The sequence below is a fragment of the Parasteatoda tepidariorum genome, chromosome 11 (assembly GCF_982258835.1).
Source record: "Parasteatoda tepidariorum strain Cologne lab strain chromosome 11, Ptep-v5.0, whole genome shotgun sequence".
Taxonomy (NCBI): Eukaryota; Metazoa; Arthropoda; class Arachnida; order Araneae; family Theridiidae; genus Parasteatoda; species Parasteatoda tepidariorum.
The window spans coordinates 77,457,364-77,475,205 of NC_141765.1; the positions used below are offsets into that span (position 1 = coordinate 77,457,364).

Sequence of the window (17,842 nt, forward strand, 5' to 3'; positions counted from 1 at the left end):
CAATACATAAAAATTTGTGTTAGATGAAACGTCCAATTATAGCAAATAATGGTTATCCAAAAAACGTAAAATTTGTTCTTCGTTTATAAATTCATTTCTTTTACGATTATTTTACCAACCACTTTTTACTGGGTAAGAATGAGTGCGTTATTTTTACATAATATTTACGCCAACAATACATCAAAATTTGTGTTAGATGATACGTCCAATTATAGCAAATAATGGTTATCTGCAAAACGTAAAATTTGTTTTACGTTAATATATTCATTCCTTTGACGATTATTTTTCCAACCACTTTTCACTAGGTAAGAATGAGTGCGTTATTTTTACATGATATTTACGTCAACAATACATAAAGATTTTTGTTAGATGAAACGTCCAATTATAGCAAATATTGGTTATCTAAAAAACGTAAAATTTGTTTTACGTTAATAAATTCATTTCTTTTACGATTATTTAACCAACCACTTTTTACTAGGAAAGAATGAGTGCGTTATTTTTACATAATATTTACGTCAACAATACATCAAAATTTGTGTTAGATGAAACGTCCAATTATAGCAAATAGTGGTTATCAGAAAAACGTAAAATTTGTTTTACGTTAATAAATGTAATTTTTTTCCGATTATTTTACAAACCACTTTTTACTTGGTAAGAAAGAGTGCATTATTTTTTCATAATATTTACGTCAACAATACATCAAAATTTGTGTTAGATGATACGTCCAATTATAGCAAATAATGGGTATCTAAAAAACGTAAAATCTGTTTTACTTTAATAAATTCATTTCTTTTACGATTATTTTACCAACCACTTTTTACTAGGTAACAATGCGTGTGTTATTTTTACATAATATTTACGTCATCAATGCATAAAAATTTGTGTTAGATGAAACGTCCAATTATAGTAAATAATGGTTAGCCTAAAGTTGAAAAATTTACGTAAAATTCCATATAAACAAATTTGTTCCGTTTAACAATTTTTACCAACCACTTTTTTCTAGGTAAGAATGTGTACGTAATTTTTACATATTATTTACGTCAAAATGTACGTAAGTTGAAACATCAAATTATAGAAAAAAGTGGTCATCCAAAAAACAGAAAATACGTAAATAAATTCAAACCGAAATTTAAATGGCAAATTTGCTTCGTCAATAATACGTAAAATACACGGAATCAGTATTACTAAATCTATATAGTAAATATTCTTTCGTCAATCGTTCGTAAAATAAACAAAAGCAATCTTACCAAAGGGCCATTCCGTTCATATTATGGAAAATTTTAATGTAACCAAACCATCAAATGTCTCAATGGTGATATCATTCTGTCTGTATTTCGTAGAACTTAAAGCGTACTGACATTTCCCAAACATTTACGTTTAATTTACGTATCTTGCTTCATGAGATATTGTGAATAGGTTCAAATTAACGGGAATCGTCATAAAGTAGCTCCCATGAAAAATTAATAAGTTGGAATTACTTACAAATTTAATAATTAAAAGTGTTTAGTTAAAAGTTTCTTTTAACAAAGCAGTTCAATGCAGCTCTGTTATTCGAAAGAGGAAATATCTTTTCCCTTGTTTTCTAATTAATATTTATTTATATTTTATTCATTTTCAAATAAATGGTATTAACATCCAAAGGACGATTGTTTGGGGTACCGGTTAAATGCATACTGGGCAGTGGCCTTAAAAAAATTGATGTAGAGCATACCGGGCAACTGCATACATGGAAATTAACTAGACCTAGTATATATTTCGGACACTTACCGGTGGAAGTTAACAACTACCAATTTCGATCGTTCACAGTATGCATCCTTAATTAATGATTATTTTTTCGAAGGACTGACTCTTATGCGTATCTAATCTTACTGTAATTATAAATTTTAGTGTCACTGAATAGCAAACATGGCTACTTTAAACCAAGTAATGCAAAAGAACAATGGTGTAACTATATCAAGTAGTTATGTATGATGTTTCAGGTAAAATCCTAGAATACAGGACTGAAGAGGGCTGGTTCACTCCTTTGAAGAAACTCTCGCCTCGCCAATCCTCCGATTTTCTCTAATGACGTCACTTTGGCGCTAAGCTCGCACTTTTACTTCAAGAGCAGAGCGTTCGGCCTTACTAGCTCTAACCAATATTGGAGCACTTCTTTTTGTGACATATTCTAAGACATTTAATTGTTATTTTCTATAATGACTTTCCTCAGTTTTTGCCGTGAATTTACAAAATTTTATAACTATTAACGAAATGCCAGTTTGCGCTATTGCAACTTGCAAAAATGCTGATAGAAAAACAAAAGGAAAAAATATAATTTTCCGCGTGTTCCCTAAAGTAAATGAACAACTATGTAAAGAATGGATTCCGAAATGACACAGTTAATATAAAACAGCAATACGTTTTTTCTATCGTTGAGAACTTTTATAAAAATTCGTTATCTATCTAAATAGAAACCGCCTCGTTACTTCAAAAAGAAAGGCACGTGAAAAAAATTAAAAAATGGATAAAGTCAAAGAAAATTAAAACGTAAGTAAAAAGTATAAATAAAATATATATTGTACAATTGAAATTCTCCTAATAGTTTCATAACTTATTTTTTTAATGTAGTCATTCTAAATATTTATGATTCTTTTAAAAATTATATTCTCCTGAATTTAAATATCTATAAATTATATGATCTTAAATTTAAATATTTATAAGCAATTGTAAAATTTTTAATGTCATTATGAACCTAAATTATTATTTTGTTTCAGTAATTAGCGTTTAAGGTTGATTTTTCCTAATGATTAAGTATGAACAAATTGCTTTTAACGGCATATTTTAAAATCAGGGATTCTAAATTTAACTCAACTTATTGTTATAAAAGAATATGTAGATAAAAAAGTGTCGATATATGCTTTCATTTTTCTTAATAATTAAAGTTAAAACTAAACTTTTTAAAATAAAGTATTTATAGTGTCATTTTCGCCAACTAGTAAAATATTTTTGTAAGTTTAAAATGGTATTTTTTTAATATAATGGCCAAGAAAGTTTTTTAAACTATGTTTATGAATGGAAATAATGTGTTAATTACGTAAAGTTTGAAAGCTAATAACCAGAAAAAGTCTAACTTATTTTTAAAAAGAGAAAGATGCAAAGTTATCATAATATCTTTGCGTGCGATCTTCCGAGATCTGTGGACACAGTGACGTCATGAGGAGGGAAATCGTAGCTTCAGCTCTAAGAGCGGAGTGAACTAGCCCTTCTATTCTCTTTAGCCCTGCCTAGAATAGCCCTCATTTTGGCGACTTTAAGAAATCTCACCAAGTTGACGATTGAACAATGTTGCCTTCTGATTATTAAAAAAAAAATTAATTTTAACCTGATAAGTTTAAAGAGTCATTTTGAAGCGAAAAGAGCTACTTCTATGCTCTATTTTTTGAAACTTTTATTGCAAAGTCACAATTTAAGTGCTTTTATTTTAAATAATATCTTGCAGAAAAGAATTGCTTTCAGAAAATCACCAATTATTTTAATACTTTGAAAGAAAAAGCCTAAATATTACAGTAAAGATCCACTGTAAAAAATGTTCGCGTGTGTGTACTCCAAAAATGGCTACTTTACACTAAAGTGGGGCTTCACAAAGTGTTCTACTACACCAAAACCAAGGATAGTGTAGTAAAGTAACTACCACCATGTTTGTTATACATTAAGATATTTTGCATGTAAGTCTAAAGACTAAATTTAGGATACACTATTTCTTGAAAACAAATTAGTTTGTTAATCAAACGTCGCACAGACAGAGTATTAATATGACAAAACTAAAACTAATAGAAGTTAAATATTTCAAAATTATTTTATGTGAGCATAAATATCTTTATTCTACAACTAAAAACATATATGCATTTTAGAACAGTCCAATCAATCCGAAAAGAAGTGGCAATTAATCCATCACAATTAATATTTTTTATCAATCAGAACTTTCTTGTCAGTTGAATTCGAAAAGAAGTAACCTTCATGTATTCGAAACAGATCTTTGTCGCTACAATCAATTTCTTGATTTTGCACCATTATTCGCGTTCTAATAATGATCCAATCATTCATGTCATTCCTTTAAAAATTTCACCACGAAATTTACTTTAATAGTTTAAATACGCACTAATTATTCCCCAAATTTATGGAGTTTTGAATATCACAACATTCTTCATTAAAAAGCCGCAGGTTAGTATATCAGTTAATTGCATTTAACTTTAACGTGTGTTCATTCAGAATTAACTAGAAATAAAGTAATCATTTGAACAATTTTTAGAGTTTTTCAACACCGAATTCGGATAGGTATTGTAGATAAATAGATCCAGGCATGCATTAGGTAGTTTCTTTTAACTGGAATAATTTTGAATTTATATAATTTTAAGTTACATCTGTCGATGCATTTATGCTAAGTAATTAAAGCGTATCACTGATAAAAGACTTTGGTAAAACTTTTAAAAACGCATCACTTACTTTTTTTAATAAAACAAAAATGAGTTTCTTTGTTTTTCTAAGAAGGATCTTTTTTTTTCTAATGCGAATTTAGGTCGCAGTATCGATTTTTAGAAGCCTAAATGAAATCGATACTAAGTGTCCAGGAAGAAGTGATTAATCGGCTGTGAAAAACTCAAATCGAGTTTAAATTGATTTGGAAAAAAAAAAATCGATAAGTATCAACTAAATGGTATTTTTTACGTGACTAAATGAAGATCATTAGAGCATAAAATGAATCAAACAGGTGTGAATACTTTCTTCTTGAAAAAGCTATGTGTTAGGCAGAGATAGAAAGAAGCATACATTAATTACTAGAAAGAGTGACGCTTATAAAATTTTTGTCATACAAGCAAACTATTAGTTAACCAGTCATGTTTTCTTAAAATACTTCAGAAAAAGTTGCAATATTTATTCGAACTTAAAAATATTACTTTAGAATTATTGCATTTAAAAACAAAGTAACCAATACTAATTCAGTTTGCTTGAAAATTAGTGAATTCTTTAACTATTAGAATGGGCTATACAATAAAATCTCATTTTAATTGAGTTATTTTATTTAAAAATACCTTTTTTGAAAACATTTTTCAATCAAATATTTTTCCATTCAAAGAAAATAATTTTTGCAAAATTACATACCGTTTTATTCTTGTAATGAAAGCAATTGTGTTAACAAGTATATACACAGTCCAGTCACATTAATGTGACCACCTGTCAAAAGCCAGAATAACCACCTTTGGCTGAGCGGAAACGTGCAGGAAGAAAGTCAATTAGGTTTCTGAAAGTGTTCACTGGGATGTTGAGCCATGCCGACTCCAGTGCCGTGGCCAGCTGCGCTAGATTACGCTGTTGAGGATCTATGGCCCGAACAACCCGATCGAGGTGGTCCCACAGATTCTCGATTGGGTTCAAATCCGGTGAGTTTGCTGGTCAGGGGAGTACGGTAAATTCATCCTGGTGCTCTTCGAACCACACACATGCACTGCGAGCTGTATGACACCTCGCATTGTCCTGGTGGTAGATGCCATCATTCTGAGGAAAAATCATTTGCATGTAGGGGTGGACATGGTCCGCAAGGACAGATATGTACTTATACTGATCCATCGTGCCTTCTACAATGATGAGTGCACCCAGTGAATGCCAGGAAAACATTCCCCAAACCATAACACTCCCTCTTCCAGCCTGCAGCCTTCCGGCAATTGTTGCAGGGTGTTTGCTTTCAGACGTTTTACGCCGTATACGCCAACGTCCATCTGTCCCATGGAGCATAAAATTTGATTCATCGGAAAAAGCCACCTGTTGCCACTCTGTGGACGTCTAGTTGCGGTACTGGCGTGCAAATTCCAGCCTTTGTCACCGATGAACAGCAGTCAGCATAGGTGCATTAACCAGGCGTCTGCTGCGGAGGCCCATGCGCAGCAACGTTCGCTGAACAGTTGTTGAGGATACACTTTTGGTAGCCCCTTGGTTCATCTGGACGGTCAGTTGCTCAACAGTTGCACGTCTATTCGTCTGAACGCATTTCCGCAGCCTTCGTTTGCCTCTGCCATCTTTGGCCCGAGGTGCACCACATGTGCCACGCCGTTTGTTTCGTATAGTGCCATTTTGCCATGCATGATATACTTTTATCACGGCGGCACGCGAACAGTTCACAAAATCAGTCGTTTCCGAAATGCTTCCACCCTTGGCCCGAAAGCCAATAATCATGCCCTTTTGGACGTCGAATAAATCGCTACATTTCTGCATTGCGCCAACGACTGAAATGCTTTTCGATGCCCTAGGACATCCAATATATACACTGCACTGTAATGTGCTGCCACCTGCACTCTGTGAGTGGTTATTTCACGTTGACGTCGAAAGTAGGTGGTGGTCACATTAATGTGACTGGACTGTGTATATTACTGTGAATGACCGAAATTGGTGGTTGTTGACTTCCACCGATCAATGTTGACAATCATGAATATAAATTAAGTTTAGTTAAGTGCCCTACATCAACTTTTTTTAAGGTTCAATACCCTGCATACCCTACACTAATGTTTTTTTCTTGAAGTTAAGTGCCACTGCCCGGTATACATTTAGCCGAACACTGATGTTTCTCCTAATCTATCCTCAACAGATATAAAAATATCGAATAAATATAATAATATCAACGAATAAATTCATATCACATCGGATATAACAAATATTTCGGACATTCACCTAAGCGACTATGTGATTGTTGGCATTCACCGGTGAAAGCCGACATTCTTTTGATTTCGGTCATTCCCGGTAACATATACATTAATTTTCTTGAATTCCTTTACCAAATTCTTAAATTCCTCTACCAAAGTGAAATACCATTCATAACTCTTTGATATAGTTACACCAATGTTCTTTTGCATTATTTGGTTTAAAGTAGACATGTTTGTTATTCAGTAACCCTAAAGTTTGTAATTACAGTAGGATAAGATACACATAAGAGTCAGTCCTTCGAAAAAAGAATCATTAATTTAGGATGCATACTGTGAATGACCGAAATTGGTGGTTATTGCCCTTCACTGGTGAATGTTGACTATCACATAGTCTGTTTGGTAAATCTCCGAAATATATTCTAAGCCTAATAATAAAATGTCCAGTATACATTCTCCCGGTATGCCATACATCAATGGTTCTTTTGATCACTGCCCTGTATGCATTTAACTGGTACTGCGAACCAGTAGTGTACGCAGAATTTTTTCTAGGGGGGTGTTCACAATTTTCTGAAGCTACTAAAAGAAATTCGAGTATGTAATAAAGCACTATTATTTCCCTAATTTAGACAGCTAGAGAGTTTTGACTTTTTATTTAGACAACACTGTTTACTTAAATTTTGATTTGATTTTTTTAAGTTTAAGAACATAATGTAATATATTCTCGCATGTAATATCTTCTGAAAAAAGTCCAATGTCATATGGGTGGGAAGTAACACTTTGAGGGCCACTTTCACATTCATCAGATTTTGTTATGCTAGAAACGTTTTTTTTTTCAACGGAAGTATCACATTTCCGTACAACAGAAAAACTTACATTGTACTCCGTTCCCCCTAAGATTCCAGAATCATCGCGTAAAGACCTCGCGAATAACAGCCAGTCTCGAAAACTATCGAGACTGGTAAAATAGAAAGGAACCAGTCCATAACAGTATCACGTGAATTTGGTTTCAAAAGTACAACCCTATTATAGTAAATGTTTTTTTCAGTATTCTGAGAAATACCGTGAGATAAAAAGGTAGGCATAAGGCAAATAAAAATATATAGTCTTAAAAAATAATACCCGCATAATTTCTACTAAAATGCTTACTTTTGCCATTTTGTCTGAGCTCAAGGGGGGTGTTCAAACCCCTAAACCCCTCCCTTGCGTACGCCACTGCTGCGAACACTGATGTTTTCCCCAGACTAGCCTCAGCAGATATTAAAATATCGACTAAATATAATAATATCAACGACTAAATTCATTTCACATCGGATATAACAAATATTTCGGACATTCACCAAAGCGACTATGTGATTGTTGACATTCACCGGTGAAAGTCGACATTCTCTTGATTTCGGTCATTCACTTTAGCATATTAACACACAAAAGAGAAGTATCATCCTTATTATACAGTTTTTTTTTGCATATTTCCTACTCAGTAAAATGAAGTAAAAAAAGAATATGCATTCGGAGTCAGCGAGTCCTTCGAAACTCTCGGTCATAGATTCTCAACCATTTTAATGTAGCCGCTCCCCCTAAGGAGCAGAAAAAATTTCTACGTCCCCCTTTTTGAAAATCCAGTTATTTAAGCAAGGGGACGGAGGGGTATGTGCTGAATTATAAGAGGCAACATTTTCTTAAGCATTAAATTGGTATAGCACGTGTGTGCTTTAAAGTTAAGAATAACATGCTATATTTTTAAATTGCGTTATTAAAAATTATTTGATCTAGTTAATTACAAATAAAAATGAAGAATGAAAAAGTTTAAGTTAAGGAAAAATTTAATGTACAACAAAACACATATAATGAAAACTTACATTGTAAATAATTTGCATAATTGTAAAGAAGGTTTGAGGAACGCGTCCTCTCTCCACGCGAGTCAGTTTAGAAGTGAGCATGAGGGGGGTTTTCAACCGGTTAAGCCGGCTGGGTGTACCTCACTTTAGTTCGTTTTGGAGTGGACAGGATGGTTGTCGAGGCACATAATTGGGGACTGGATGGTTACCGAGGCACACAACAATTGGTTTGAGTTGTTTTTCAAAAAAAAAAATTATGTGCATGTTAACTTGATTCTTTTCTCCCGGCAGGTAACCACAGTCTATTCGTTATAATCAAAATAAATATAGCAATGAAAAAAAATACAACAAAAAATCTAGATTTAAAAATTGTCATTTATTCTTAATTAGATAATTAAAAAAAACACCCCAAAATATATTTTTCACTCTAATTTGACCGATAAAACTATGTTAGTGGGATGGTTCTTAGCGATCGGCTCAATATTTTTAGTGAGACTTTTCTCTTTTTTGGATCCGCCACAGTACTGATTCTTTGTTCGACAAGATAGGAAGGCAATTAACAGTTCAGGGTACCTTAAAGCCTGTGAGAACCATTTTAAAGGTTCGATTCTCTGAATCTGAACCTCTGCTGTTTCACAAAAGGGTTCATAACCCATTGAGGGACTTCCAGGGATAACCTTCAAAACGGTTAGAAAAGTTCATGTGAAAAGACTCAAGGAGTTGGCTTTTGTATCATCAGAGGAAATTTCACCATTCATTTTAAGATCGATAGGATTGGAAATTCAGTCAACTCATTCCGACTAAAATTCCACAAAAAGTCTCAAATGATAAAAATAACTGATTCTGTAATGATCAAATTGAGCTAGTCGTCGTGAAGTTGCAAATTAACACTATCAAGTTTTGCAAATAAATCCGTTTTTCTCAACGTCTATCTTAGCAATTTGCCTCTCAGAGCTACACCTCAGTCTTCGAGGAACTCATACACAGCGTCAAAAATATTTTAAAACCTTTTGAGACATGCTTCTTTGGAATGTCAGCGTGCAAACGATTGAATCGTTTTTCTTACACAAATGTCTGAATAATCGATCGTTGAGAGCATTAATGCGAATTTTGTTCTCAGCATATTGCAAGACAGCTAGTCTATGAATCATGCAGCTTAAATATCTTTCAAAGGGCGATAAACCCATGATGTCGACCAAGAATTTTTGGCATAATATTCTCAAAAAGAATCTCTTTAAAATAGACAATATTAAAAATAGATTCACCTACAGTTCTTTTACAAAGCATCTCTTGAATACTTTTTCCTTCCTTAACACCAACAGTAAAGCCTCATTACTTGGCAAGGTTGACTCATGAACTTACTACGGAAAACTACGTTGGATATCAAAAGTTTGCATAAGGAAACGTCTTCAGGCATCTCGTCAATTCGTCATCACGCTGTATCATTGCTTAATGGGATATTTTTCATTACTTTGGAAGAGGCTGTAAAACTGTTTCTAAAACTTCCTTGACCGTAGTAAGTCTTCAGAAACTTGTCCTTGATTTTTGTGAAAAATGACTAATCTTCATTTTGTTTGTCAGGATGAATTTTTCAAAAAAGAAGGTTTCATAGCCTCATTAGATAAAACATTGTTACAAATTAAAGGTAGTTACATAGGTAGTTGAGAGTTCGACGGCGATTTAAAAAATCCGAACTTCGAGCACGTGACACTGTTTTGACGACACTTCTTGCTAGTCGACATTTTTGGAGGCAGCAAAATGCAAGCAATGAAAGAAAATCAACTATTTCACAAAATTAATAAATAATTTACGATAAAGAGCTAATTTGCTGACGTACCTGGCGAAATAAATATTGAAATCGAATCGATACTAAGGGGGGAAACTAAAAGGAAGCGAACGAAAACCATCATAAAAAACATGGTTCAAATCAAACATTCATACTGAAAGCGCATGCATTTCTATTTTCGCCAAATGACTTGAATGAGTCTGAGGGAAAAACAACTGACTCATGCGCTGCGCTGGTTCGAATTGGAGAATAAATGTCGCTTGAGTTCGCTGTATTGCTGGTACAAATGGTGAATCGGATAAATTTATAACATTAATTTAATATTTTTCTAATATTAATTTTATTAAATTTATCTTAATTTTATAATTTTACTTGGGAGTCTTAATATTAAATTTGAATGACAAAATATGCTCATCGTCCCCCTACAGCCCAAAACAAGTTCACCGCCCGTCGACATACTACTACCGCCCCGCAGGGGGGGCGGTATAACCCCCGTTGAGAAGCAATGCTCCAGGTGAAGGAAAGCATACTAAGACAGATTTTGGTCAATATAGTGGTTCCATTGTCGCAGTATTGGAGAAATGATTTTCTATATCTGATTCTTTCTTGAAAAAGAGTATATTCTAAAGAAAACGGTTAAAGGACCCGATTTCGTAATTATTTTCAGCGTACTTTGAAACGATCAGAGGAAGAAATGTTCTTAGCAGAATAATCGTATTACAATAATAAACGATTTAAAAGAAAACGGCTGAAGAGCCCGATTTCGTAATTATTTTCAGCGTACTTTGAAACGATCAGAGGAAGAAATGTTCTTAGCAGAATAATCATATTACAATAATAAACGATTTAAAAGAAAACGGCTGAAGAGCCCGATTTCGTAATTATTTTCAGCGTACTTTGAAACGATCAGAGGAAGAAATGTTCTTAGCAGAATAATCGTATTACAATAATAAGCGATTTAAAAGAAAACGGCTGAAGAGCCCGAATCCGTAATTATTTTCAGCATACTTTGATACAATCAGACGAAGAAATGTTCTTAGCAGAGTAATCGTATTACAATAATAAACTATTTAAAAGAAAACGGTTGAAGAGCCCGATTCCGTAATTATTTTCAGCATACTTTGAAACAATCAGAGAAAGAAATGTCCCCAATAGAGTAAGCACATTACAATAAACAATAATGAACAATTCTATAATTAGGCGTTTAGAATTTATCAAAAACTCGGAAAAGAGTGAATCCATAGAAATATTTATAAATGTAAATCAAAGTATAAATTCTTAATATGTCCATTAAAAATTTTATAATTAATTTATTTGAATAAAAAAACTTACACTGTGGAATCTTACTTATCCGAATTTGATGTTGAGAACTTATACATTATTTCAAGCTTGTACCGAATCTAGCACAAGTTAATAGCGTTAATAGCAAATAATATATATTTTAAAGGGTATAGTTGAATTTAATCTGCAATGTACGAGTATCAAAACTACTAATATTATAACCCTTTATGTCAATTGAAAAACAGACGACTACTATTCACACTGAAAATATTATGGTCAAAATTACCAGAATATGGTAAATTATAGTAAAAATAATTTTACTGATTCTTACGTGTATCATAACCTATTACTACTATAAACCTTTGTGTTACTGAATAATAGACGACCACGGAAAAAAAAAGTATGGTCAAATGTACCAGAAAAATGTATGTCTTTTCTGGCTTCAGGGGAACACCATAAAGCACGGTAATTTTTACCGCTTCTTAAATGATTTTGGTAAACAATAAAATATGGTTTTAAAATTTGATATAAAATTTGAAGAATGCTTTTATCGTGATAACTTAGAGCACGGTATAAAACCATTTAGTGGGTTAAATTTATTTCTCAGTTTTGTGATTTTTACTAAAATGTGTAGTAATAAGAACTATAATTTAGTAAACCTTTTTTATTAAATGAATGATTACTAAATGAATGTAATATTTAGAATATCATTTTATTGGGTACAGTACTATTTTGTCACCAGAAATGCCACGATAATTTTACTAACATATTTTCACCTTGGATAGTAAAAGAATTCTTTCCAGGAACTTCGTGTAATAGAACACGGTGTTTCAGCATTTTTCTTGCTCAGATATCAGAATTACGTACTGTGCGTACTAATTATTATTTTCCAAATATTTAAATAAGGAATTCACAAAATACTTTCTCTTGAATGTAAAATTAATTTATATTTACATGATAAACAAAATAGTTTTTGTAAAACTCTCTATAAATTAATTTCATAAAAATCTGATGTCTTTTCAACACCAAATTATATACAGTTTAATTGGTGCCACAATTCTTATAACTTTCAAATCAAACATTACATATTTTCGAAAACATTAATGTATGATCTTGATTGTTTAGATTTGAATCTTCAATGCATTTACTGATACAAACCGTAAAAGAAAAGTTTTCACTTATTTTTCAGTATTAAATCAGTATATGATGTACAATCAGCTTCGTTCGTCTTAATATTTCTTTTGTACTAAGAGAATTTACAAACAAATTTTATTTCAAGCGTCCTAAATTAATGACCGTAATTTTATTGTCTATAAATATTTGTGTTACTGAAAATGTTGTTCATGCGGAGTAATGTAGAGAACATTCTCGGCGTAGGTTCAGAGTGAAATCCACCATTTTTAGTGATACTAAAATCGTGTTCGTATATTAAACGATAAAATGTTTCTAAAAAATGCAAATTTGTAAAAAATCAATGTAATTTTTTTAGCGATTGATAGAACCATTGAAAACCTTGTAAAAAGAACTATTTTCCAAAAAAATTAATGTTAAAAATATATTAAAAATTAATAAAATGAATGCTAGTGATTTAGAACGACATCACATAACGAATTTATTTTGACCCATTAGATTAATCCTAAAAAAAAAAAAATTATAGTAGAAGTTTGAAAAACGAAATCAAATCTATACTGGCCAAATTGTTAGACTCCCAGTAAGATTCTATGTAGAATCATAATTATCTATACAGCTTTATTGTTTCTACGCGGCAAAAACCCGTTTGCACTTGCTCGGGTATCACTCGGTTAAACTAGACGATGCATTATATAAAAACAGAATATTTATTATATCAGGTATTTATTATTATATTATAATAATTAGACGCTCTGTAGTTTTTCTAATAATTAAATGTTCTGAACGAGTTTATATGCAATACTTTTATATTCAGCGATGCATGTAATGACTTTTTATTCGAGAGAATTTTTATATATTAACGTATTGCATTGCAATGTTAAGCAATAGATAGACGAACTTAAACTGGCTTGAGCTGTGTAAAATGAAGAAGAGTGTATTTTCAGGAAAAAAGAGGTGAAAAAATGATGTCAAATATTTTGTTTCAGGTGGAATGGAGCCGGTGAGTAAAGCGAGTCGCAGTTCAAAAATTCGTCGACAGAGAAGTCATGAATGGAAAGATTATGACAGTTCTTCCGATAATGATGAAGAAAAACAAACTTTCAGATATGAAGAATCAAATAATCAAGAAGGTAAATATATTTTGAATCACAATCTCTCGTATAAGAAAATTAGTATATGAACAAATATTCACATTCGAGTCTATAGTTAATTGAATTATTTAGCTCATTTTGAAAGTTAATTAAAAATTTTATGCATCAAAGTGATTCTAAAATATTTCCTTAACAATCATTCTGTAAAAGGAGAGTTTTACGATTTTTGTTTTATAATGATTTTGTGTTACTACTTTATACGATTCATTTATTCAAATAAATATCTTTGATCGTGTTGACATAAATTGAATTTTACAAACTAAACATTTTAACTGTGAAAATCACCAAATAAAAAAAAACAATAAGAATAATTAAGAATAAATAAGAAAAATAATAAATATGAATACTAAATAATAAATATGAATAATAAATGATAAATAAGAATAATAAATAACAAATAACAATAATAAATAAGAATAATTTATAAGAATAAATAAGAATAATAGATAATAAATAAGAATAATTTTCCTTTTTATAACCGTCATTGTACAGCCGACCCAATTTTTTGGGTATACGACTATTCATATTCAACTACATAACTTTGTAGTTTTGAACCCAATCCAGAAGACAAGGGAACTCCTGGATCTAGAAATAGGAGAAATTTGCCTTCGTGAAGGACTTTTTGAGGGAACTAACCCGCATTTGCGTTACATGGTGAGGAAACCCACAAAAAACCCCCACGGTTAGCCTAAGGGCAAGGGGATTCTAACCTATGATCCATCTACCACTGAGGATATTTTACGTCAATACTGTGGTCGGTGCAAGCCGGGTGCGGCCATTGCTGGGATTCGAACCTCATTGGAAGGTGAACGCTCTTTCCAGCTCATTCAAGTATTAGGGTAACAACAAGGAAAACATTTCAAATTCCTTACTAAAACTTTTAGCATCTGAGCACGTAAAATAAAACCCTTAAAAATCTTGCACAAATTTTATAAATAAAGCTCACTTTATTTTGCATTATTAATTTTTTTAATAAAATTTTTATCTTTTAATTTTCTTTTGAATATTAAATACACTAATTCAGACGTATATTTTTAAATAATATTTTTAAAAAACTTTATTTTTGGCCGTGCTAAATCCCGGTGAACATGTCATGCAATAGTCATTGTTGCTGGGGAAAAACAAGTAATTAGTTTTAACCTTAAAAAGTAACATAAATATTCATAGCAAAGTTTATTTTACTTATTGCTTGGTCACATAAATATTAATTTATAATTAGGTATCAAATTGTATTCAAAGAGTAAAATAATTTTTCCAGATAAAAATTTGTTATATTTATTCCATAATTTAAAATTTATTTTATTGCAATATATTTTAATTTTATTTTATTATTTTTATTAATTATTGTAAATTGAGTTAAACGTAGCTTTTATTTTACAGAAATAACAAATCAATTAAGGCAGGTTAGGGATAGGTCTTGAGAGACAGGTCAAGGGAACGAATCGTTAAAGGAACATCAAAACTGCTACAAAAAACATTGAAAACTCCCTAAGTAATCAATATTTCAAAGGAAAAAAAAATATTTTAAAGTAATAATTTTCCTCAATTTTTTATCGTACAAGAATAATTGAAATTAAATTTTCAATAATTAATTACTTGTGAAAATCAATCTAATTGAATGTATTAGTACACTGATCTAAGAAATCAAGAGCAGACAATTATCTCTAGAAGATTTTAATGAAATTCAACATGTACAATACAAAACAAGTAACACTCACATGCATGATTGTACGTAACACACGTTGGAGTAGGAGGGTATGAAACTGCAGAATAAGCAAAAAATGGGATTCATATTTGAAATAAGGCCTGTGTGTGGTGTACCGTATAGATTTGTTATTTAAGAATAAACCATCGCGTTGTGTTCCCTTCTTTCAACTAAACTAACTAGTGACCTCCGTTCCAGCATGGGATACCTTACTCTTATCTTTAGTTAAGTTAGTAAGGTGAACTGATCTTTTACTAATTTCCGGAATAAATTTTCTATAGTAATTAATGCAATCTAAGAAGGATTAGACATCAGTTTTATTTTTAGGAATTTTAAAGTTATTAATTACATCAGCATTTTTCTTTTCAGGATATACCTGTCCTTTATTAATAATAAAGCCTAAATATTTAATTGTATCAGTTAGGAAAGTACATTTAGATGGTTTTACCTTTAAGTTACTTTGGATTAATCTATCAAAAACATTCTGTAATTTAGGAAAATGGTTATCAATGGTATCACTGCAAATGATAATGTCATCAATTTACACCCCAACACTAAGTGGGTCTAGACCTGATAAAACCAAGGACATAAGTCTTTGAAATGAGCTTGCACTTGTTCTTAATCCAAAAGGAGTTCGAGTATATTGAAACAGTCCTTTGTGAGCTGTTACAGCCAATTTGTGCCTATCCTCCTCAACGACAATCTGCTGTAAAAACCCATTCATTAGATCTAAACTAGAATATACCCTCCCACTTGCCAGATTATCAATGGCTTCTGAAATGTTTGATATTGGGTATGTATCAGGGATCACTTTTGTATTCAAGCCTCTAAAATCTGTCACCAGTCTAAAATCCCCTGAAGCTTTTTTTAACTAACATAACTGGTGCAGCAAAGCTTGAAACTGAAGGTTCTAAAATTTTTGCCTCAATTAAAATGTTCAATTGTTTATCCATTTTATCCCGTAAGTGATAAGGAAACCTATATGATCTTTTTTTAACAGGTTTATCATCAATTAAATCAATTTTATGTTTAACTGCATCACAACCAGGTAGGTCAAGTACTGATGTTGCAAATACGGCTTTATTTTTTTCTAAAAATTCTAATAACTTCTTTTGATTTACTATATCTAAATGATCAATTTTTAAAGTTTCCTCCCAATTTAAGTCTGACTCTGGAAATTCCCTATATCACATTCTTCAAACTGATAAATTTCTTTAACTTGTTCTTGATTCAATACTGGTGAAATATCTACTATTTTAGTTAATTTATTCAAACTGATATCGCTATCTGTAGGATCAATAATTTTCACCAAAATTCTATCATTGTTATTATGAATAGATCTACCTACCACTTATGGTCGTTCTTCAGGGTTGTAAGCCTCAGTCAAACAAAGAGAGGTATTTAATCGATTCTTAATCTTGATTCTAACCATGCACTCGGAATATGCAGGCCAAACCTTCTTTTCGTTTACATAACCATAGGTATTAGTATTCAAATTCTCAACAACTGTAATAGAAAGGTTATTAGCATTCAAAAATTTAATTTTTTGATCATTCACTATCATACAATTCCCTTTAAAATTTAATATACAATTATTGGTTTGTAAAAATGGTTGACCTAGGATTATTTGAAATTTCTCTGAAATAGGAACTGGTGTTATATAAAAATTTGCTACATATTCATTATTGTTAATCATAAATTTTAACTTTACTTGCTCTTGAATGTTTATCAATTTGCTTGAAATTGTCCTAACTTTAATGTTACATTTAAATTTATTGCACCCCTCTGGAATATATTTCTCCTCAATCACATTTATAGATGCCCCTGTATCAATTAAAGCAATATTTTACTTATCCTCTAACATTACCTTTATTGTAGGCAAATTGCCTGACTCATTTATGAAAATCTCTTGCACTGTCATGGGGTCACTCTCCTGAGGTTGTGCCATCCTGGAGCCCCTTTTCAGTTTAAACCTTTATTTTCTAACTTAGCCCGACAATTTCTGGCTATGTGGTCCTCCATACTACACCTGTAGCATCTTATCTTTTTTTTTTATCTTTCTTAAAATTTTGGTAACTCATTTGTGATTTTTGTAACTGATCTACCTTTTCGGTTAATGATATAACCTGTGCTGTTAATTTGTCGCATATTTCAGCTAAATTATGGGTAGATTCCACTGCATATACTTCCTCCTGTCTCCGCATTTCTGCTTGTCCATTAAACGGTTAGGCAAAAGGATTCAAAGCACTGGCTGTCATTTTTATCGCATTTTCTTCCAACAC

General features: G+C 31.6%; 1 protein-coding gene across 1 annotated transcript in view; it reads left to right on the forward strand.

The window, feature by feature from the left end:
* Nucleotides 1–17,842, forward strand: part of LOC107452026 (teneurin-a-like) — a 301,547-nt gene that overhangs the window by 61,926 nt on the left and 221,779 nt on the right. Inside the window, exon 3 of the mRNA XM_087155352.1 lies at nucleotides 13,691–13,834. Within this exon, the coding sequence (XP_087011478.1) occupies nucleotides 13,696–13,834 (139 nt within the window). The 5' untranslated portion in view covers nucleotides 13,691–13,695. The remainder of the gene's footprint in view (nucleotides 1–13,690; nucleotides 13,835–17,842) is intronic.